Source organism: Hyposmocoma kahamanoa, unplaced genomic scaffold (assembly GCF_003589595.1).
Source record: "Hyposmocoma kahamanoa isolate Upper Pololo Valley unplaced genomic scaffold, ASM358959v1 64, whole genome shotgun sequence".
Taxonomy (NCBI): domain Eukaryota; kingdom Metazoa; phylum Arthropoda; class Insecta; order Lepidoptera; family Cosmopterigidae; genus Hyposmocoma; species Hyposmocoma kahamanoa.
Window position 1 is genome coordinate 5,187,075 of NW_020653852.1, and position 21,096 is coordinate 5,208,170.

At 37.5% G+C, this 21,096-nt stretch overlaps 1 protein-coding gene across 1 annotated transcript; it reads left to right on the plus strand.

Annotated features, from left to right (window-relative positions):
• Positions 1-171: 171 nt before the first annotated feature.
• On the plus strand, positions 172-18,494 carry LOC113230774 (putative phosphatidate phosphatase). The gene is made up of 6 exons (XM_026464860.1): positions 172-562; positions 8,366-8,517; positions 11,794-11,991; positions 14,593-14,754; positions 15,612-15,788; positions 17,849-18,494. The coding sequence occupies exons 1-6, from the start codon at positions 505-507 to the stop codon at positions 17,933-17,935; spliced, it is 834 nt and encodes a 277-aa protein (XP_026320645.1). The 5' UTR covers positions 172-504; the 3' UTR covers positions 17,936-18,494.
• Positions 18,495-21,096: the final 2,602 nt, after the last annotated feature.

The following is a 21,096-nucleotide window of genomic DNA, read 5'->3' on the forward strand; positions in this document are numbered from 1 at the left end:
AAAAACTATTGAAAAATGCATAATAAAAGTAATGTACTTCATTTCGCGCATTTTTACTGTCACCTCTAATCCTTGTTAAAACTGATGTCGAGCAGCGCCATCTCTTAAAATTTTCGCTTACTACTTGGAAGCGCTTGTTGTATTTCCCAAAACACCACATAGGTGGCGCTACTTATGACAAAAATTTTGCCCTTCCTTATTCCTTATATTCTTAGCAACAGTAACAGTAAAACTGAAGTGAATCACGAAAATTTGCTTCATTTCAACAAAAACTTGTTTTCGAACCCTCAGTCTTGAGAACAATGCAAAGATAATGTTTTAAATACTTTGTAGTTCAAATTTTACTTTAGTTTTTAATTTTGTACTGGAATACCTTTATGAGATTAGTACCTAATGATGGTTACCCACGATTAGTCATTTTTATTTGCTATTTATCAACGTTATCATTCAGTGTAGCCGCTACCGTAGTGCCGTGAGGTGACGGAGAAAATATTATTAAAAATAATGGGTGTTAACAAACTCATTCTGAAAATTGTTTTGGACTTTTTCGTCATCTGTGCTTGTAAGTACGGTTTTCTATAAGTTTTTACGGTTTTTGAAATCGCTGCTCCAACTTTCTACAGCTACAATCGTTTTAACTACAGTTTGCTTTGTCGTTATTTTTGGACATTCTTATTATTATTATTTTGCCAACTTTTATACTATTTAACCCTAGTATTTTTCTTTAATATTTTAGGAAAGTGGAGTGTTTTACCAGCTAAAATTATATTAATTTAATACATATTGAATTTTAATTATATCAAAGTATTTTTTTTAATTATTATGTTTTCCTAATAACGTTATAGCGATAAAGCAAACCTAACATCATAACACCATAGGAGCGAATAAAAATTCTAATATTATGTTGTCTATACTGTGTAAAACAAAATCTCGAGGTCTAAAACTCCAGTAATCGGAGAAAATATCTTAATTTTCTTAAAAAAACAATTGCACCGGTAGTGAAATTAAGCGGTAAGAGATTCAAAGATTAAGAAACAAAGTATTCCAGACATGACAATATCAGACATATCTCCAATATTATAACTTAATTTGCTACGGATTGAAGACTAATGTAATCTTTTATTTTGTACGTGAGAGATATTCGAGATTAAATCTCAATTTTTTACAAACTTTTCTTTAAAAAATATTAAGTCTCAAAATATTATTGTTTTTTTTTTATTTAACATATTTTATTTGACCTTAAGGTTGATTTTCAATGTCTAATTAAGGGCCTCTATATATTTAAAACGCTCTGTAGTAAAAACTACTATTTGACACTTAAAGTTTTTTACTTCTCACCTACAGTGTTATATCTTCAATTAACCCAGGACATAAAAGATTCCCCTGATTTAATACAATGATCATAATTTGTTGTCCGACGGGATAGATGTGGTGCCTTCATCGCCCCACAAACCAAAAGTTTTGTAAGGTTTCTTTTAAATTTATCATCGAGTATATAATAATTTATTTAAATGTAACTGTTTCTTTTTTCAAATTAATACTTTTTGCCATGATTTTTTTTTAACTTTCTTACACAATATTGAACTCTAGAGCTGCACTATAAAAAATTTGATTTTTGCAAAGTTCTGTCAAGGTACCGTGTATTTCTTAGTACATAAAACTCGAGTTGTGTATGAATACCGATGATACACTCCGTCGGATAGGCGAGTTATACATGACCTACCGGTGATGCACCCCGAGATGAACGTGTTAAAATTAATGCAACCTTAACCTCGTGGTTCTATTACGGGGGTAAGCTGCATGATAATTGTTTTCCATGGGATGTGAAGTTTCTTCTTTCTTCAGTGTGCAGTTTCATAGCGTTGTTTTCTTTCGCCGTTAGCGAAAGGTATTCCAACTAAACATTCTGAAATGTAAGTAACTAACGAAAAAGTGAATGACATTTGCTTCCTACGTAACAAAAACTAAAACTCACTCATCGGAACTACTGTCTAAATTATCCTTTAGGACGTAGGTCAATGTTTAGGACTAACCAGCTGATTCTCAGGCGTCGACCGGTGCTCTGTGTGCCCGGGACGAAGACCAATTATAGGCAAAATTCATTTTTCATCAGAACACTTACGGAGTACAATCAACCTATTCTATAGCTAGATATATATTAGATATATTAGATATATTAGATACCTAGTCTATTGACATAGATCTGTTCAGTACCAATGTAGGCTCGATTCGACGAACGTGTTTTAAGCAATATTTTACTTAATTATCTATCTCTCATTTTTTTTCCCTGTCTTTAAGATGTGCGTGTTGTTGGTTGAGCTATATAGGGTTCAATATTTTTCCTTTTTTTCTCTGTATTGGCAAGTGTGTAAAATAAAATTATGTTGTTTACATTTCAATAATAATGTTTTACTTTCTGCTGACTAAAAACTAAATAACTTATTTCCTGTGCTACGTATGGAGATTTCTAATTAGCATTTTCACCTGTTACTTAACATATATTTATTGTTAAAAGTTCGCTGTGTCTTCCAAAATAGACCTTTCGCTGCACCGACCAGTCGATGTAACGTTTTCGATACAACGACAATCGATGTTGTGACTTTCGATATTGTGAATCAGGGGGTCTACTCTCGATCTCCGTCCGACATCCGTCCGAAACAATTACTGCCAAATAAACAATACTTGACCAAATGAAAAGACGCATGATGCGAATGAAGTTTCATACTTGACACTTGTCTTTTAATTTTGTCGAATATTACTTATTTGACAGTAATTGTCGAGAGTAGACCTCCCAGACCCGTGCAGTGAGGTTTTCGATCATTCTCGGTTTAGGGTTCACTACCCAATTACCGTGGCAATTATCATTTTATTTCAAGAATATTATCGTGTAATTATTAAGTAATCTGTGGCACTGGTTCTATTGGCTATGGCAGGTATAGACTTTCATTCAACCCTTAAGTTCCTCTTGAGCATAAGAAGAAGTATTCAATTTTATGTTAAGGGAACAATATTATAAAAAAGAAACCTTGACTGTGATTTGTTACAAGGTAGTAGGAATAAAGAGAGTCACTAGACCGTTTATTCAATGACGCATTTCAGCGTAATAAATAACAGTGATATCTTTTTATTACTTAGGTTGATGTTTACTAAATCCACTTTAAGGAAGTAAATATAGGAAAATATTTCAGTTGATATCTGCAATTACTCAGACCGTCAGAAACACACGGCTGCGAAGTGGAATTCCCTGCCAGCAAACTTTATTTATTTATTAATTTATTTCCAAACTTAACCTGTTATTGCAGGTTATCCACCCAACGCAATAGACCAGCAAAATTACTACATGTAACATAAGATATAAAGCGATATATTTGAGAATTCACTCAGAGAACAATGGAACAGATCGATCCTGTTCGATATTTCGTTTGGGTGTGTCATGTGCGCGTTAGCGGACATTCCGTCATGAACTAAACTTGTTCCTTGAACGATTTTTTTTCACACACTCCTGACCCCGCACTAGGGAAACCCTGTATCACGAGTGCCATCAACAATCACAAATTACAACAAACTCATGAGAGAAATAAATGTAGCCCGTACAAATTTTTCTCCCGGCCCGGAAATACGAATCCGGGACCTCTGCGTGGCAGACCAGTAGGGTAACCGTTCGGCCACGTTACACACACAGTTATTAGAAATTAATTGGTCTTTTCAAGGTGATGGTGAATAGAATTATATAGGTATGCATGCATGCTCCATTGTTGACCTCATTTGTGGCTTTCCATCAGGTGTGATATTTTACTTTTGAGTAAAAAAAAAATTAAAAAAAATGTATAATTATTATGAAATATTTTGGTTTATAATGTGTGAGCTTTATATAATGAGGTAAAATGAATGTGTCAGAACAAAATCAGGATTAACGGTACGGAACGTAAGGTACCTATAGATAAACGGAGAACGTTTTTTTTTATTTGGGCAATATGTCTTTTCACTCACGACAAGAGAAAAAGGTAGAAAGACGTACAGTCAAGAGCACAACAAGCTTGACACTTTGTACTTTGGACCGTTCTTTACGTAAGCGGCATACAGTTGGATTTAAGTGTGAAGTCACACTTAAACAAGCTTGACGTGCTCTTGATCCTGTACATAGACCCGGAGGAGTTATTGTTCCTCCAGGCGTTTATGTTACCTAACCTACCGCTGTCACTTAAACATAAGTACGCAGCCTCATGGATATGTGCCTATTTCCAGTTCTCACTTACGGTGCTCAGACTTGACCTTTGACTAATAAGGCCCAGAAATTCAAACTCGAGGTTTACTAGTAAGTCATGAAGCTCAGTCACCTCAGGTGAAAAATTAATGGATCATATCAGGAACACCGCGCTGCTCTCAAAAACTCAAACAGTCGTATAGCTTAGAAGACGGTTAAATTGAAATCAGACAGCCACGACTGCCGCATGCCAAGTGGATTAGGGGCCACGACGACCACGGAAGCCCCACTACTAAAAACAGAGACGCGGCATACTTTGTCTTTAGATAGCGGAATGTGTTGGACGTCTTTTTAAAGGACTGGCCACCTATATAACGAAATCAATGTAAAAATAGGGGTGAAGCTTTTACCCAGCAGTGAGATACAAAAGGCTTATAAAAATAACAATATGAACGCCGCCGCCGTAATCTTGAATTGTAAGGTGAACCAAATATTTTAGTCAATTTTAAACCTTTTTTTGTTGAGCTTGTTTGTTATCGAAAGTATGCGTAACCATTTTAAATACGGTCGTATCTTTTTGTTACGCGTTATACATACAATTTATACTTTTAATTAAAATGGTTCTGATAAGTCTTCAGATTGTTTTCCGAACTCCATAGCCAGCGCGTGACTACTAATAAAGTCTAATCTAAACAGTCTAGATAATTTTTTGGCATTTTCGAGACCCGACAATGGTGTTTTTCGATATTCCCGAAACCTTTGAAACCTAAATCACTTAATTAGAAAATCTAGTTTTGTTAGTAATTACAAAAAGTAATTTTTATTGTTCTTGGACAAGGATATGGCAACACTGCAGAATGGAGCCGTATTGGGCTAATTGATAAAATAATTAGCGCAGGTTTAAGTATGTATGTACATATATGTAGTAGTATATATATGTGTAGTCAACATTTTTTTTTAATAAAAATTATAAAATAATTAGGTTTTGTATTTAGAAGAGTGTTGATGTCAAACAGACATCTAAGAGTTGTGGACAAAGCTTTGAAATTGAATACACGTATAAATCGAGTTCTTAGGTTTTCGCGATTGTTACACATAGGAAATGAAACTATTTTTCCGGATTTAAATCGCGTATATTTGTTTTTTCAAACAAACCGACGTTTCGGGCCCTTTACAGGTCCCATGGTCACGATTGACTGAGGTGGTACAGTCTTCAACCAGTTATGTCTAATATTAATGCAAACCACCCTATTTTTTCACTATAGTTACAATAGTTATTAATTAAATACCTTATTTTTAATTTTACAAAGAAAACCTTCAAAATGTTATAATTATGATATAATCGTCGTTTATATTTATAAAGTACCTTTCGCTACGCAAACCCAAGCTACGTCTCATGCTATAGTACGACAATTAGGGTAGCTCGAAATGTTATTAAAACTCAATTAATTTCATTTCAAGCCATTCTAAATGTTGTACATACTGCATATCGACACAAAATCGCGTCCCCTGCAAAATTACAAAAATGGCACTTCCAGTGTAATGCTTCTCAGGTACGGCTATTGTAATCGTGAAAATAGAGCAAAGCAGGTAGAGCAGAGCAGGTGGCAGCAAATTTAAGGTTGGTCCGGGGTGGCAAAAATCGACATTTCGCCACTGCGTCAGGTACATTAACAGTGCTGTAGTCGTGTCGAACCGGTCACAGTGACCATTAATGAAAACTTCAACACTTAGTTAGTTAGATAGTTACATTCGTTGTTCTTAACGTAAACATTTCCTATGGCGAACATAGACACAGATTTGGCATCGTAGTGTAAAGAAGTTAGCAGAAGAATTTCAGTGATTACCCTCAATTCTCCCTCGAGTATAGGTTTATATCATAGAATAATGTTGAAAATTACTTACATAGAGCGCTCATATATTTTAATAGTCATTAAACTATAAAATGAAACTCGCAAAAAAGATAAATTCATAAAAAAAATTATAAGTGCTTATAGATAATTGATATCTGCAAATATTTTAACATAGGGTAACACAGGATGGGTGAATAAAGAACAGCATTCATGGTTGCTGCGAACGGTGATGTTAACCGATAAGTCATTCGACCTTGATGTACAAAGTCGATGTGTTGGTGCGTATAGATCTGGCGAATCTGTAGCGAATGCGCGGCATGTGCGCTGCGTGAGCGCTGCGCACGCACTGCACGCGTGTAATCACACATATGGTGCCCGGGCGGCACGGGAATCTTGCTAACATGAACTATTCGCCGATTCAAATAATTTCGTAGCAGTTGAGTTCTTTGTGAAAGAGTTCGTTTAGGGAAGTACTGTCGCCTTACCTATTTCTGCCGCCAAGCAGTAATATTAGCATTACTGCGGTCCGGTTTTGAAGTAAGAGTGCTGGTGAAATTACAGGCACATGATCCTTATCAACCTATGTCTCAGGGTGACGGGCGCTGTGGCAGTGCCCCTCAGATCTTTGTGTTTTAAAGCTCTGATTGACACTGCAACTGTTATGGACAGGTGTGTCGCTTACCATTAGGCGCACGACTTGTTCATCCACTCACTTGCCAGTCACAGCCCGCAATGGAGATTTAGATATATACGATAGGTAATCGTTTCTTATCTTAAAGCAATAATGCAACTAAGCTAACCATTGAGACAAATTAATTTACATTATTCGATTGCGTAAGAGTAGGTATTGATAATTACTCATGCTTTTGACTTGTTTAATTATCTACTTTAATGTCTACGTACAAAAAGCCAATATTCATTCAATATAAATATATTTTCATTTTCAACGTAGTCCATAAAGTTTGTCACTTGTTTTTCTCAGGCGAATCTGCCATAGAATGAGTAGAAATGTTTAATCATAAAAAAGCCGTTATTAAAACCAAAAACTAGATCTTTGTCTGTTTCAAACTGAATACCTCCGGTGCCGAACGGTTACCATGCTAAACTGCAACGTAGAGTTCCGGATTGGATTACCGGGCCGGGAGAAATATTCAAATAAATAAATAAAGCACACACACATAGCCCCGCACTAGGGAAACCACAAATTACACCCAAAGTTACGAGAGAAATAAATGTAGGTCATACAAATATTTCTCCCTGCCTGAGAATCGAACCCGGGACCTCTGCGTGGCAGACCAGTTTGATAACTGTTCGACCACGGCATTTAATTTGAAACAGATAAAGAAGTGATTTTTGGTTTTAACGGCTTTCTTATAGGCATAATTTTTAGGCAGATTCGCCTAAGTGACAAACTTTTTTGGACTGCGTTGAAATGAAACTGTATTGTCGAACTGAAATTGCGTATGTTTCTATGGCCTACATTTATTTCTCTCGTAAGTTTTGATATAATTTGCGGTTGTCTATCAATGGAGGATCCGCAATACAGGGTTTACCTAGTGTGGGGCTATGAGTGTGTGAAAAAAAATCAATTAATAGGAATGTGTGCGCGTGTGCGCATAAACGCATAGAGAAATTCGTAAGGTTTACTGACTCGATATGTAGCTCATTTGGTAGAGCATTTGCCCTAGATTGGCAAAACAGACGCACTTGCCACGATTGTCAATTTAATCCAAAGTGACCAGTTGATATGTAGCAGATCCATCCAAAAGCCAAAGGTGGCAACAGTACTCCAAGCACGACCGGACTTGTGATTGGTACAGCTGAAGCAAATGTCCCGGTATAAAGTAACCTTCCGTGTGTTTATATGGACGACATGATACCACGTGCGGCCGCGAGACGGGCACACGCGCCCTCGTTTGGTGTGTTGTCGTCCATATAAACACACGGAATTATGCCATATATACATTACTTATCTTTTTTTTCTTGTTTTTTAACAGATCGTGTATTAGTTATTATGTTCTAATATTATTTGTGAATAGCGGAATAAATGTTTTTTCTTTCTTTCTTACTCGCCGCGGTGCCGACCTGACACACGCCCGACCCGCACCCGCTTTCTGTGTGTCTCACGCTTAAAATGTCACATATACTTAATTTGTTCCATGTACGTACTTCGTATTATTTTTATGACTTTCGGGTGATAAAAACACTTCGGGCGGATCACATGTGGCTTTATTATATCCAAGTTCAAAATTAAAAGATTCAGCTACGTTTGGATCCAGACTAAAATAAGTTTTATTTACCATTCCAGTGGGTTTCATCTTGCTATCAGTATGGCTATGGGTTGAGCCGTATCACCGTGGCTACTTCCAAGATGACTACTCTATTCGTCTGCCGTACAAAGACGAGGCGATATCTGCCGGGCTTTTGGCTGGACTGGGGTTTGCCTTGAATATCATTACGGTAAAATAAACAGTTCTTAGTAACTTTTGCTTGGTTTGAATGCGTAGTAGCTACTGTTTCGACCGTAACAAGTATGCTATAAGCCACCAAAGAGGAGATTTGGTACTTAGCGGTCGCAACCGTTACTTGTGTAATGCGTAACGGGAAGTGAGCCTGCCTACAGCTCCGGTACCTATCTGGAAAATAGTGAGGGTACGTGTACCTGGGGCGGCTCAACCGAGGCACTAGCCTGTAGAAGGTTCCTGTGCACACACTGGTTACATTGCCCTTCTCGTATACCCTAAGGGTTAGTAGGCGAAGAGGTAAACTTCTCTCGTAAGATTGGGTATAATTTGTGGTTGCTTATATGTGTGTCCATGGCACCCGCGACACAGGATTTCCCTAGTGCGGGACTATGAATAAGTGTGTTATTTATTATTAATAATTATACTTGTGGTATTTATTGTATATATAGCACATTGATCTGTAAAATCTAAAAAGTCTAAAGATGGATTATTGAACACAAAGAGAATGGTTAAAATATAACTTGCCAAACTCGCAAGCGTCCGATCTCCGAGAGACGTAATCGATTAGTATTTCTGAATGTAGATGGCGCTGCTCGCTATCTACTCTGTTTTGCCAGAATAAACCACAGACTATATATGTATGGTCTGTGGTTATAACTAAACGACTTCCAGTAACTCCCGTCTTGCGTGTTTACCGATCCTCACCTCCCGCCGCAGTTAGTGGGGAGCCCGCCATTAAAGTTGGTTGAAGTTAATAATATTCATATGCGCGCGTCTTTTCTCTTGTTTTAGATCATTTTTAAGTATTTATTAAGTCGTAGTTTCCGTGAATGCCTTTGTGCCCCGTTTTTACCAATGAATAACCACAGTGCTCTACCGACTCACTTAATTTATTTGTTTTGACGCTATATGCCACTAAACGCACAATACCAAACGGGCATGCCAGATTAGTAAAATGCCAGATTCTCAAAACGCTAAATGTCGCTGTCAGGAACAGCCCTCCCTCCTCCTGACGCAAGAACTATTAGCCCGGCCATAAAATAAATTAGGTATCTTTTAAAATTGATGATTAAATTAAGAACAAAAATTATTTCGTTGATGAGGTCTACACAAGGGCAACATTGTAACCAGGCTCTACGTGTTTCGAAGTTAATTTCGAACTGCCTCAGTGACCGAACGGTTACCATGCTGGACTGCCACGCAGAGGTCCCGGGTTCGATTCGGGTCCCGGGCCGGGAGAAATATTTGCATGGCCTACATTTATTTCTCTCGTGAGTTTGGGTGTAATTTATGGTTGTCTATATGTCGTGTCCATGGCACTCGCGATACAGGGTTTCCCTAGTGATAATCATTTATTATTATTGTTAAATACTGCGTAACTAACATTGTATAAGTAAATATAAACGAGGTACTAACGAATTATCTCCAAATGTACATTGGTTAAGTACCTTGAAATGAATTTGGAAGCGTTGCTATCTACCGCGCTATTTATCTTCACTTTTCTTAGAATTAGATTGCGGAGAAACATAAGCCAGTCTAAAAAAATATTTCCACACACTGTTTAAACTGAGTTTCGACAATCAAATACTTTGAGTACGTGGCACCGGAAAATTAAAAAAGCATAAGTTTATTTATTTATTGTAGTGGATGTTTAAGACTTAATTAACTAAGTACCTACATCGAGTACCTATATAATATACTAACATACTAATAGTATATAATATACTCGATGTACGAAAGAAAGACCACGTCATAAGTTAACAACGGATCTCGCACTAAACCGGCTGCTTAGCTTCAATGCTCGCTTGTATCGCATAAGAGTCATAAAGCGTGAAATACACTGAGAGCAAGTGCGGGTCGGGCGCGTGTCGGATCGGGAGCGCGGCGGGTCTAATTCTATGTGTTTATATGGACGATACCACGCGCGGGCGCGGGATAGTACAATTTAGTATTAGAATTTAGTAGCAGTAGAGCTTCTTGTGAAAGGGTTCTTATTTCTGCCGCCAAGCAGTAATGTCACACAAACGCACACGCACACACTCAACATAGCCCCGCACTAGGGAAACCCTGTGTCGCGGGTGCCATGGACACACACATAGACAACCACAGCTTACACCCAAACTCACGAGAGAAATAATTGTAGGCCATACAACTATTTTTCCCGGCCCGGGAATCGAACCTGGGACCTCTGCGTGGCAGTCCGGCATGATAACCGTTCGGCCACGGAGGCAGTTAATGTGAACATTACTGCGTTTCGGTTTGGAATGGTAAGGGTACTGGTGAAACTGCAGGCACATGGGACTTGTCAACTTTATTGCGTGACGGGGACAATGGCATTGCCCCTCAGATCTTTGAGATTTAAAGCTCTGAACGGCACTGCAACTGTTATGGACAGACGTGTCACGTACCATCAGGAGTACGAGTTGTTCGTCCCTCCACTTGGTATTAGAAAAAGTCATCTTTACTATTACATGAGCCAAAATTTCATTCGGCTTATTACATATTGTAAGAATGCGCGTTATATACTTTCTGCAGGATTTATATTGTATTGTAAATAAAAAAATTGTATTGTAATTATAAAATGTACTGAAAATGTAAAAATGACATGAAAAGAAGAAAAACAATTATGAAACAAAAGAAACAAAAAAATAAATAAATTGCAAAGGAATAAAGAAGTATTTAACAAAAAAAATTGTATGGCGTTGAAACATATAACAAACGTAGGCATTTATGAACATATGTATGTTTTACACATATTTAAATTAAGTTTAATAAACAAACTTTGAAGAAAAAAAAATTCAACCAACTTCAAAATACCACAAAAGAGAAAAATAACAAAACAGAGATTTAATCCAAACGGTAACAATGTACGTAATTGTTTTTTATTTATTTTGTCTTATTTCGTTTTGTACACAGTATTATAATAACTTATGAATCAATTTATCTACATTTATGTGTTATTTAAACATGACAATTATTGTCCAAACCTATTTATTACATATAATTTTAATAAAATATTATTATTGGTGTATATGCTGTCTACCGATCGGTAAATTAGAAACATTATTAACATTTGCTGAAGTTTATATTTTAATACTTGAATTGTAAAAAAAAAAATATGAATAATACAATAAGCGGTATCTACGATGCATACACAATGATACTTGGTAAAAGATATGTGTATTGATAAACGATGACATTATCAGTTTTCCTGTCAGGGACATTGATTATATTTATATATATCGATATTTATTATTCAAATGGGTTCCAGGTAATCATAATCGAAGTGATCCGATACAGACGCGGCAAGAGCGCCGAAGAGAAGTACGTATGTGGAACTTTTATACCCGGATGGATCTGGGAGAGTTATGTCACCATAGGAATATTTACCTTCGGCGCCGCTTGCCAGCAGCTAACATGTAATCTGGCTAAGAATGTCATCGGGAGGCTACGACCACATTTTTTTGACGTAAGTTCACAAAACAGGTTCCTAATTCCTACGTTTATTCTACAATCACAGTGACAAAGGAGTCCAAAAGCAGGATTTTTAACGTCTCGTTCATCGTCCAGTATATAACCAGAAATAGAAACGACATGTCATGTAATTTGCTTGAAAACTGTTCTACCATATCACTACGGTGACAACTGCGCTCTTTCGAAAAATTCGAAACAATCGACGGGTGTCGTCAATTCTATAACTTAAAATCGACCAGTTTAACTTGAGCTCTGCTATAATGGACGAAAATTTAAAAATTACATATTTAATTACCGATAAAATGTGATTCCGTTTGTTTTGTAATTAGATGTTTTGCTGTTTTTCCCACACCGCCGAATTGAATAGCCTCCCATTGTTTGAGATATTATCTTTTATTACAATAAACACAGAATATTTTTGGAATATACGGAGACGTACGTACAAGTCAATTGTTGGCGCTGCACGCTGTACTAATTTCAGCTTTCTAATTTGTGATTTCAGTGCAAACGAGAGATGATATTTACAAGTAATATATGGCACATTTGCCTAATGAATTACCAGGGATGAGCGGCCCTTATTTCGTCTCTATTTCTGTTTATCTACTCGATGCCGTTCACAAATATTAATATCAGAATTAACGTAGTAAAACTAATATCAGGCTTTGCATGTAATTTCCAAGTGCTTTCTGTGTAGTTGCCGTGTGCTGCTTCTCAATAGAAAAGTATCAACAACGGTTTTTTTATATAATATCAAGTGACGGGACGAACGAGTCGTGCGCCTGATGGTAAGCTACACGTCTGTCCATAACAGTTGCAGTGCCACTCAGAGCTTTAAATCGCAAAGACCTGAGGGACACTGGCACTGCGCGCGACACCCTTAGACATAAGTTTACAAGTCTCATGTGTCAGTGATTTCACCAACACCCTTCGAAACCGGAACGCAGTAATGTTCACATGTTTGCTTGGCGGCAGAAATAGGTAAGGTGGCAGTACTTCCCTGGACGAACTCTTTCACAAGGAGCTCTACAGCTACTAAAATCGTCTAGGGAAAAACTGCCACCACATCTATTTCTACCGCCAAGTAGTGATGTGAGCATTTCAGTTTTGAAGGGTAAGGGTGCTGGTGCAACACCAGAGGTAATGTCGCAAAAGGAGGCCGCGGAGCGGGTGCGCGAGGATGCGCCGGACGCGCACCTGCTCCGGCGCAGACGTACGGGGAGAAGGCGAAGGCAGTTCGCTGCTCGCCTGATCCCCTAGTGAGACCAGCGGGCTCTGGACAGGGACTCCGGAGCCTGCATTGCACGGCCTCACTCGTCTGGGGGGCGGGTCGGAGGACAACCGACTCGCGGGCGCGGGAGCCCTGGCGTAACCTAGGGCGGCCGGGCGACGTCGTGGTCTGATCTGATCCTGAACTGATCCCACGGCGCCGACTCAACCGGCGAGAGGGAAACCCGGGGCGGTTTTAGTAGGGTAGGCCCTCCAGTCTGGAGGGAGAGTCCCCACATAACCCCTGAGTCTACCTGGGCTCAGGGGTATCCATAAAGATTTCCCTCCCGTCAAAAAAAAAAAAGAAAAAAAAAAGGTGCTGGTGCAACTTCAGGCACAAATTTTTGCGATTTAAAGCTCTAAATTACACTACAACTATTACCACCACGTGGTGCTTTACTACCAGGTGCAAAACTTGTTCGTCCCATCACTATTAACAATCATAAAATAGCTTTATCCGGATTTTTCTTATTTCGTAGGCACGCTAAACATAGCGCCATTTGACAATATCAAAGTTACATTTAAGAGTCGTTACAACTTCAAATGTCTTTGGTTGATTCCGCTGTAACAGTGACACTTTTGAATAAATCACTTTGATAAAAATATGTAGCAAAATTGAGAATGTACTCTGACTACTTAGGGCACGTTCCCACTATGTCGTCACGTTTTTTTAGCCTGTTCCCATATCATGACTATCTGTCGTGGACGATTTTTTATCGTTGAACGACTGTCGTGACTAGCAGTTCCCACTCGACTGTGACGACAATAGGAGCTGCGACAATATGTCGTCACGTTTTTATCGTGACGTTTTTTAACGTCTGACGACTGTCGTTCTAGCTGTTCCCACTGGGACGACAGTTTGTCGTTGTAACGATAAAAAATCGGGAACGACAGTTAATCGTGTCTTGCTATATGCGAACAACTTCATTTAAATATACAAGCCACGACACTGTAAACTGCACGACAATCTGTCGTCACGACATAGTGGGAACGCGCCCTTATGGTGTGAAAACACGATAGAAAATAAACACAAACTTACCTCGAAATTTTACAAGAAAAGCGCTGTATTCGACAGGGACTTTACATATACCATTTTTTTTTTTTATATCAACAGAACGAAATAGAATACGTTGTTATACGATATAGATTTTTCAAATGGCTTTAAATTCGTTTGAAAAAAAAAATTCTGAAATAAAGCCAGTGTCCCCGCTGTTCGAACCACGCAATAGAACCGATTCAATACAGGAAAAATTTAAATTCGAGCTGGGTCGATACTACTATCGACTCTTAATGGATACATTTAAACGAAGTGTATATTTTATTATTTTAGGTATGCCGACCGGTCCCCACGAACTCTGAATTGAATCTGCTGGGGTACATCGTAGACTACACATGTAATGGTACATCTGACGCATCCAAACTTAAAGATATGAGGCTCTCATTCCCAAGTGCACACTCTAGCTTCGCTATGTACAGCGCTATATTCTTCATAGTAAGTTGAAAGGTTTATGGTAACAAGTTTATATCGAGTTATAAGGTTTTCACAAATGCTATACATTGGAAATGAATTTTTTTTAAATGACTTCAAAATAATCTCAATACACAGTACTAAAAAAACCGACCTCAAAAGTACGTGGAATTACATCTATTGTCAAGTTTTTTGAAATCGGTTACCGGAAAGTGCGCAAACCCGGATTCATGCCCTAGTTCGCCACTATACGGGACTTGACACAGGAGATAATAAAAAGTGGTTCTCACTACTCAAAGTATATTGAGAGAAAAACGCCTTGAATTGGAGAATAGCAAAATCAACCATTAAAATAATTGCTTATTATACTAAAATTTAGGCGCTATTTATAAAAATTAAATGGGACCACAATGGAGGTACCCTCTTTCCAATAAAAAAAGAATCATGAAAATCGGTTCACAAATACCGGAGTTATCGCATAACGTACGTACAAAAAAACATACAGTCGAATTGAGAACCTCCTCCTTTTTTGAAGTCGGTTAAAAAGGAAAACGACTGTATTTCTTTAATGTGTATATGTTACGCTTTTACTCCGAATTTGTGAATCAATTTCGATGATTCTTTTTTTGTTGGAAAGAGGGTAACTAACGTAGTGGTTCCGTTCAAATTTTAGGAAAATATTCCACCTCTAAATGGTGTGTTCCACGGCCCGAGTTGTCAAACGCTCCGATTTGTACGGGCGAGCTCGCGAAACGGGCCAGTCCGGGCGATCTCAGGCCGACGCGCGTGTCGGGCGAGAATGTATTGAGAGCCAGGCCGCCACGGGCGAACACAGGCGCGTTATGGCCACCACAACCTTTAAAACTTATTTTATCTTCCAGTTATACATCCAAACAAAAGGCAAGTGGAGTGGGTCAAAACTCATCCGTCACGTTTTACAATTTGCTGTTCTGATGGCCGCATGGTACGTGGGCCTGTCGCGTGTGGTCGACCATATGCATCATTGGGGCGATGTAGCTGCTGGGTTCGCAGTGGGCAGTGGTTTTGCCTTTGTTGTGGTCAGTATTGTAAACACTATAAATAACAATAACATATAAAAAAGCTATAGTAGTCTAATGTTTGACCTCTCAAACACAGGCCGTGGTTTCGAATCGGTTAAGTACGTTTAATTTGAAATTTACCATGACCTTTTCGGTGAATCGGTACACATCGTGATGAAACCTGTACATCGACGAAGGTTCACAATCCACGGAAAACATGTGAAGTTCCCAACCCTTACTAGGCCAGCGTGGTCCCTCACTATGAGCTTCATAAGAAGGCTCAAGGTCACTAAGCGGGTAATGGAGAGAGCGATGCTCGGTATTACCCAACGTGATAGAATCAGAAATGAGGAAATCCGTAGGAGAACGTAAGGTAACCGTCATAGCTCGAAGAACTGCTCAGCTGAAGTGCCAGTGGGCGGGGCATATAGCTAGGAGAACCGATGGCCGTTGGGGAGGAAAGGTTCTTCAATGGCGACCACGCACCGGAATACGCTCAGTGGGTAGGCCCCCCCACCAGGTGAACCGATGATCTGGTAAGGGTCGCGGGATGCCTATGGATGCGGGCAGCGCAGGACCGATCGTCGTGGAGATCGTTGGGGGAGGCCTATGCCCCGCAGTGGGCGTCGTATGGCTGAATGATGATGATGAAGATGACTGGGCCAGCATGGCGGCCTAAACCCTCGCCTGAGGTATAAACGAGTTAATGTTGAAGAAAGTTGTACTTAGTAGTACAATTATGAAACTGTTAAATGGGTTGGGTTTTCCAACGGATGACAAGTCCATATACTAAAGGGCTTTTCTACAAGAACTTTGTCTCGTAAATCAAAATAAAAAAATAAATTTAGATGACAATGATTCACATTTTTATTGTATTAAAAAAGTAAGGTTTGGCAATTATGAATGAAACAAAGATATCTGATAAATGTCCACCACGACCACAGTTACAGTTTTCACTCAAAGTGTTTAATCACTTTTTGAGAAAATGGCGGTGTTAAATCACATGATCGAGCTGGCCACTTAACGGCTGAATTTCGTGAAATTATGCGATCGGGAAATTTGGTTTGCAACAAATTCATTGTTTCGGTGGCTGCGTGAGTTACCTATACTAAAATACTGAAAGACAGTACTTTCACAGTACATGAAAAAATCTCTAAATATATAATAATCTACAAATAACGGACACGACAACGGTAGGTAATTTTTGCTGCAGTGTGATACTTAATGCGTATTTATCATATTTATCGTTAGATCACTGTCGTGCCTAGCTGTGTCCACTAAATCGTGACAATTTATCGGTTCACGGCACCCGCGTTGTCGTTTGTACGACAGAATCGTGTGAAATTGCGATTACCTATCGTCACATTTTTATCGTAACGTTTCATTTTATCATCAGACGACTGTCATTCTAGCTCTTTCTATTGTCAGGACAGTCTGTCGTGACAATGAAAAGAGCTAGTCGTGACCAACAGTTCGAACGACTCCATTAGGCATCAGTTTAAAGAATTAATGTTAAATAAATAAATAAAAATTTAAACTGAACGACTATCTGTCGTCACAGCATAATGGGAACGCGCCGTTACGCGGAGCCGCACTGGCAGTGCGTGATTCTCTTTTTTTTACCCACTTCAAGAAAAGAGGAGGTTCTCAATTCGACAGTACTTTTTGTGTGCATGTTACACGATTAGTCGCGTTATTTGTGAACCGATTTTGATAATTCTTTTTGTTGGCAAGGGGGTACCTCAGTTTGGTCCCATTTAAGTTTAAAGAAAATATTCCACCTCTAAAGGTAGCAAACTAGGGGATGAATCCGGTTTCACACACTTTCCGGTAACCGATTTCAATAAAACTTGGCAAAAAGATGTAATTCCACGAACTTCTGAGGTTGGTCTTTTTTTATAAAAAAATGTCTCCTGCAGTTACGATACCTTATTAAACGGTTTGTGCAAATAGGTATGACAACAATTCTGGCAGTTTTATTAATTTTATACCCAAATTTTTGTCATGCTGATGTCTAGAATAAAGTTACATTCAATATCGGTGTCAAGTCGTTATACAATCTGAATTTTAAATTACAGTTTACGTTCGTCCTGAAACCAAAGAAGTATGGTCTGCCGACATCCTGGGAAGACAGGGACGCAGAGCTGGCTGGGTTGCCGAGATAAAATCTTGAGTTCATCGAACTTCATCTTTTGGCTGCGTTTTCATTTAAGTTTGTACACCGTAGTTTTAATTAAATCTTGCAGTGACATATACGGGTGTCCCAAAAATATTGTCCTCCTTATCAAAACTGATGTAATCGACATTTTTAACGATATTGAGTTATTAATATATCTGGGATCCGCGAAACGATTTCTATAACCCCCTCTAATCGGTATTTAATATCTTATTTACTTTCAGTTTTTTACTAGCAAAAAAAACTTTAAGTACTAATCTCTCGAAAGTTACCGAAAAGCGATAGTTATAATAGTTAGGTCAAGGAGGACAGAATAGCTGGTGTTATATTACGTTTATGAAAATGTAATTTATGTTACGAATCTTATGAAGAATATTGATAGACTTAACATTAATACAAAGAACAAAAAATAGACTGGCAGCTAGTATAAGATCGAAAATTTGCTGTTTATGAAGTTTAAAACTATTGTGAGTAAGAACTTTAGCTTCTGCGTACTTGGATGATAAAAATCCATGGAAAATATCTTCAGTTCTTTCTGATTACTGTAATATTGTAAAATATAATAAACCTTACTTTCTCAAACTCGTATCTTACAAAGATACGATTGTTCAGGAGATGGCAAATCGTTCTATTTATTATAAATTTCTTATTAAGTGTATTAATTTGGATGCATTACTTTAAGTATATGTAAAAGTCTGTGTGTAAATATGATTGAAGTGTGATGTAAAATCAACCTGCAACATTTGTATATACAATCCATTTTTTGCAATTCAGTAACTTTGTGCTTTAAGATACGAGTTTGAGAAAGTAAGGCGACTCTATTCTACAAGCAAAGAGTATTAATTCTAGAGGTTTTAGTATAAACTGGTTATAACAAAAATCCCATTGACTTACAAATAAATGGACGACGGGTCTAATACAAAAACCACGAAAAAAATGTCCCAAGTCAACCTATTCGAAATTTAATTTGTAATGTCATCGCAGTATCGCGCTGTCAGTCGAACAAATGAAGACTAAAGCGGAGTTTGGCGCTCTGTATACGATTTTAGCGCCTTACAAGTGCGGACACTTTTTAGCGCGGACCCGACGTCCATATAATTGTAAGTCAATGAAAAATCCCAACAGTTTCTTGGGAATGAACGATGTTTATCAATTTCAGAAACAAAAAGATACTTCGAATTTTTAATTAAAGTTCAAATAACAACTTTTGGTAACTTTTTGAAATTCACTAAAAGAAAACTGTATTATTCCATAAAAGAAATTAACCAACTGAACTATGTCAATTTTTTTTTAATATCTATAACGTTAGAAAAGTTTCTGCATTTGCTCTTCTGAGTTATTACTTCATTATATTATTGTTAGTATACTATTTATGGCATACCTCATAGACCCGACTTGATTTTAGACTAAATAAAGAACGTAATGTTACAAAAAACAATATCGGGAATAACGACCTCATTGATTGAATGTATAAAATTTTGTTATTTTTTAAACATAATTTGCTGCCTTGTATTAAGAAATAAAAAAGTCATAATTAAAACATTATGAATATTAAGAGAGCTTGTTGTATAATAATAATAAAAAATACAAATTGTTAGTTTAAAAATAGGCACTATTGTATTCAGGCGTACAATAACAATTTAAAAGTTAACATGTCACATACTCAGTGAGAAATACTTTTGTAATTCTTGAAAGTGTAGTCGATTTTACAGGGTTGTTTGTACTATATATACTATCAGTCTCACAAGATTTTATTCCTACCATCATAAACAACAACTTTCATTTGTGTGTAACGTAAATTGGAATGTTCTTTGGAAAATGAAATGAAGTACTTGATTAATAATCCCTCTGTCCCTGTGTTATTCAGGTACACTTGGGCTAAGTAATGTTTATTCTTAGAATAATAACGCATAGAAACCTAGCCCGCACACGCTAAGTGAGGCAAGTTAGAGGGTTCCAAACGCGTCCCAGGAGCGCGCGGGCTGTTAGTGCTCAAGGTCATATTGCACCGCGAACAGCTCTAAAATTTTTTGCTAAAAATGACGAAATGTGCGGTAAATGGGTGTAAAAATACAACAGACAAACATAAAATAGACACTAACATCGCATTCCACAAGTAAGTAATGCGTTTCAACTCATATTTTTATGTAAATATTTACTAAAACAGAAAAATAATTTCGCGGCAACAAGATACGAAAGTGTTGCAAAGTAACGAATTTTTTTTCTCCCCATTTTGCTATTCTGTTTCAAAATAATTATATTACGTAAATTTTAGTGGTGCCTGTAATTTAGATTTATTTGCGCATCTTGAACTAATATTTACTTTAATAAACATTAAATGTTTTCGTTAACTCCTGTAAGTGATTGGGACACTTAATTATTTTATAATACTTTTAACGGCTCTGCGTTCATGCTTTATTGAATAATTATTTATTTTAATTTTATTTGAATTGGAGCACATATTGCAACAAATTTACAGTACTTATATATTTGTTTCTACTATAGTGTTGGCACCACCAGTACAACTTTGATAGCTTATTATATGTCTTTCTTTTCGTAACTCAAGCGAAATATTTTATATTAAAATATTTTATTTTCTTAAAAGGGGAGCATTCTTAAGCGATTTTTTAATCTATTTTAACAGTTATTTTCTTTAATGTTTGCTTATGGCATTTTCGGTTTTAGGTTTCGAATATGGCACTTATTTCTAAATCCAAGATGCGGGCGCGATTTTTCGAATAATGGCAAGTTGGGTATCGTTTTCGAGATGTTTGGGAATGTTCAATACAAATATGGCACTCATTTCTAAATCCAAGATGGCAAACACGACAGTTCAAACAAAAGCAATATTCGTAATGAGCACCCCCAAATACCTCGAAAACGATACCCAACTTGCCATTATTTGAAAAATCGTGCCCGCCATCTTGGATTTACAAATAGTGCCATATTCACATTGAGCATCCCCAAATACCTCGAAAATGATACCCACATAGCATTTTTTTGAAAAAATCGTGCCCGCCATCTTGGATTTAGAAATGAGTGCCACATTCGTAATTAGCACCCCCAAGTACCTCGAAAATGATACCCATATTGCATTTATTTGAAAACTCGTGTCCGCCATCTTGGATTTAGAAATGAGTGCCATATTCG

What these genes read in the sequence shown, in the direction of transcription:
- LOC113230774 (XM_026464860.1), top strand. Translation starts at nt 505, where the DNA reads ATGGGTGTTAACAAACTCATTCTGAAAATTGTTTTGGACTTTTTCGTC. An exon ending in CTTTTTCGTCATCTGTGCTT is followed by an intron (nt 563 to 8,365) that starts GTAAGTACGGTT and finishes TTACCATTCCAG; the next exon opens with TGGGTTTCATCTTGCTATCA. An exon ending in ACAGCGCTATATTCTTCATA is followed by an intron (nt 14,755 to 15,611) that starts GTAAGTTGAAAG and finishes TTTATCTTCCAG; the next exon opens with TTATACATCCAAACAAAAGG.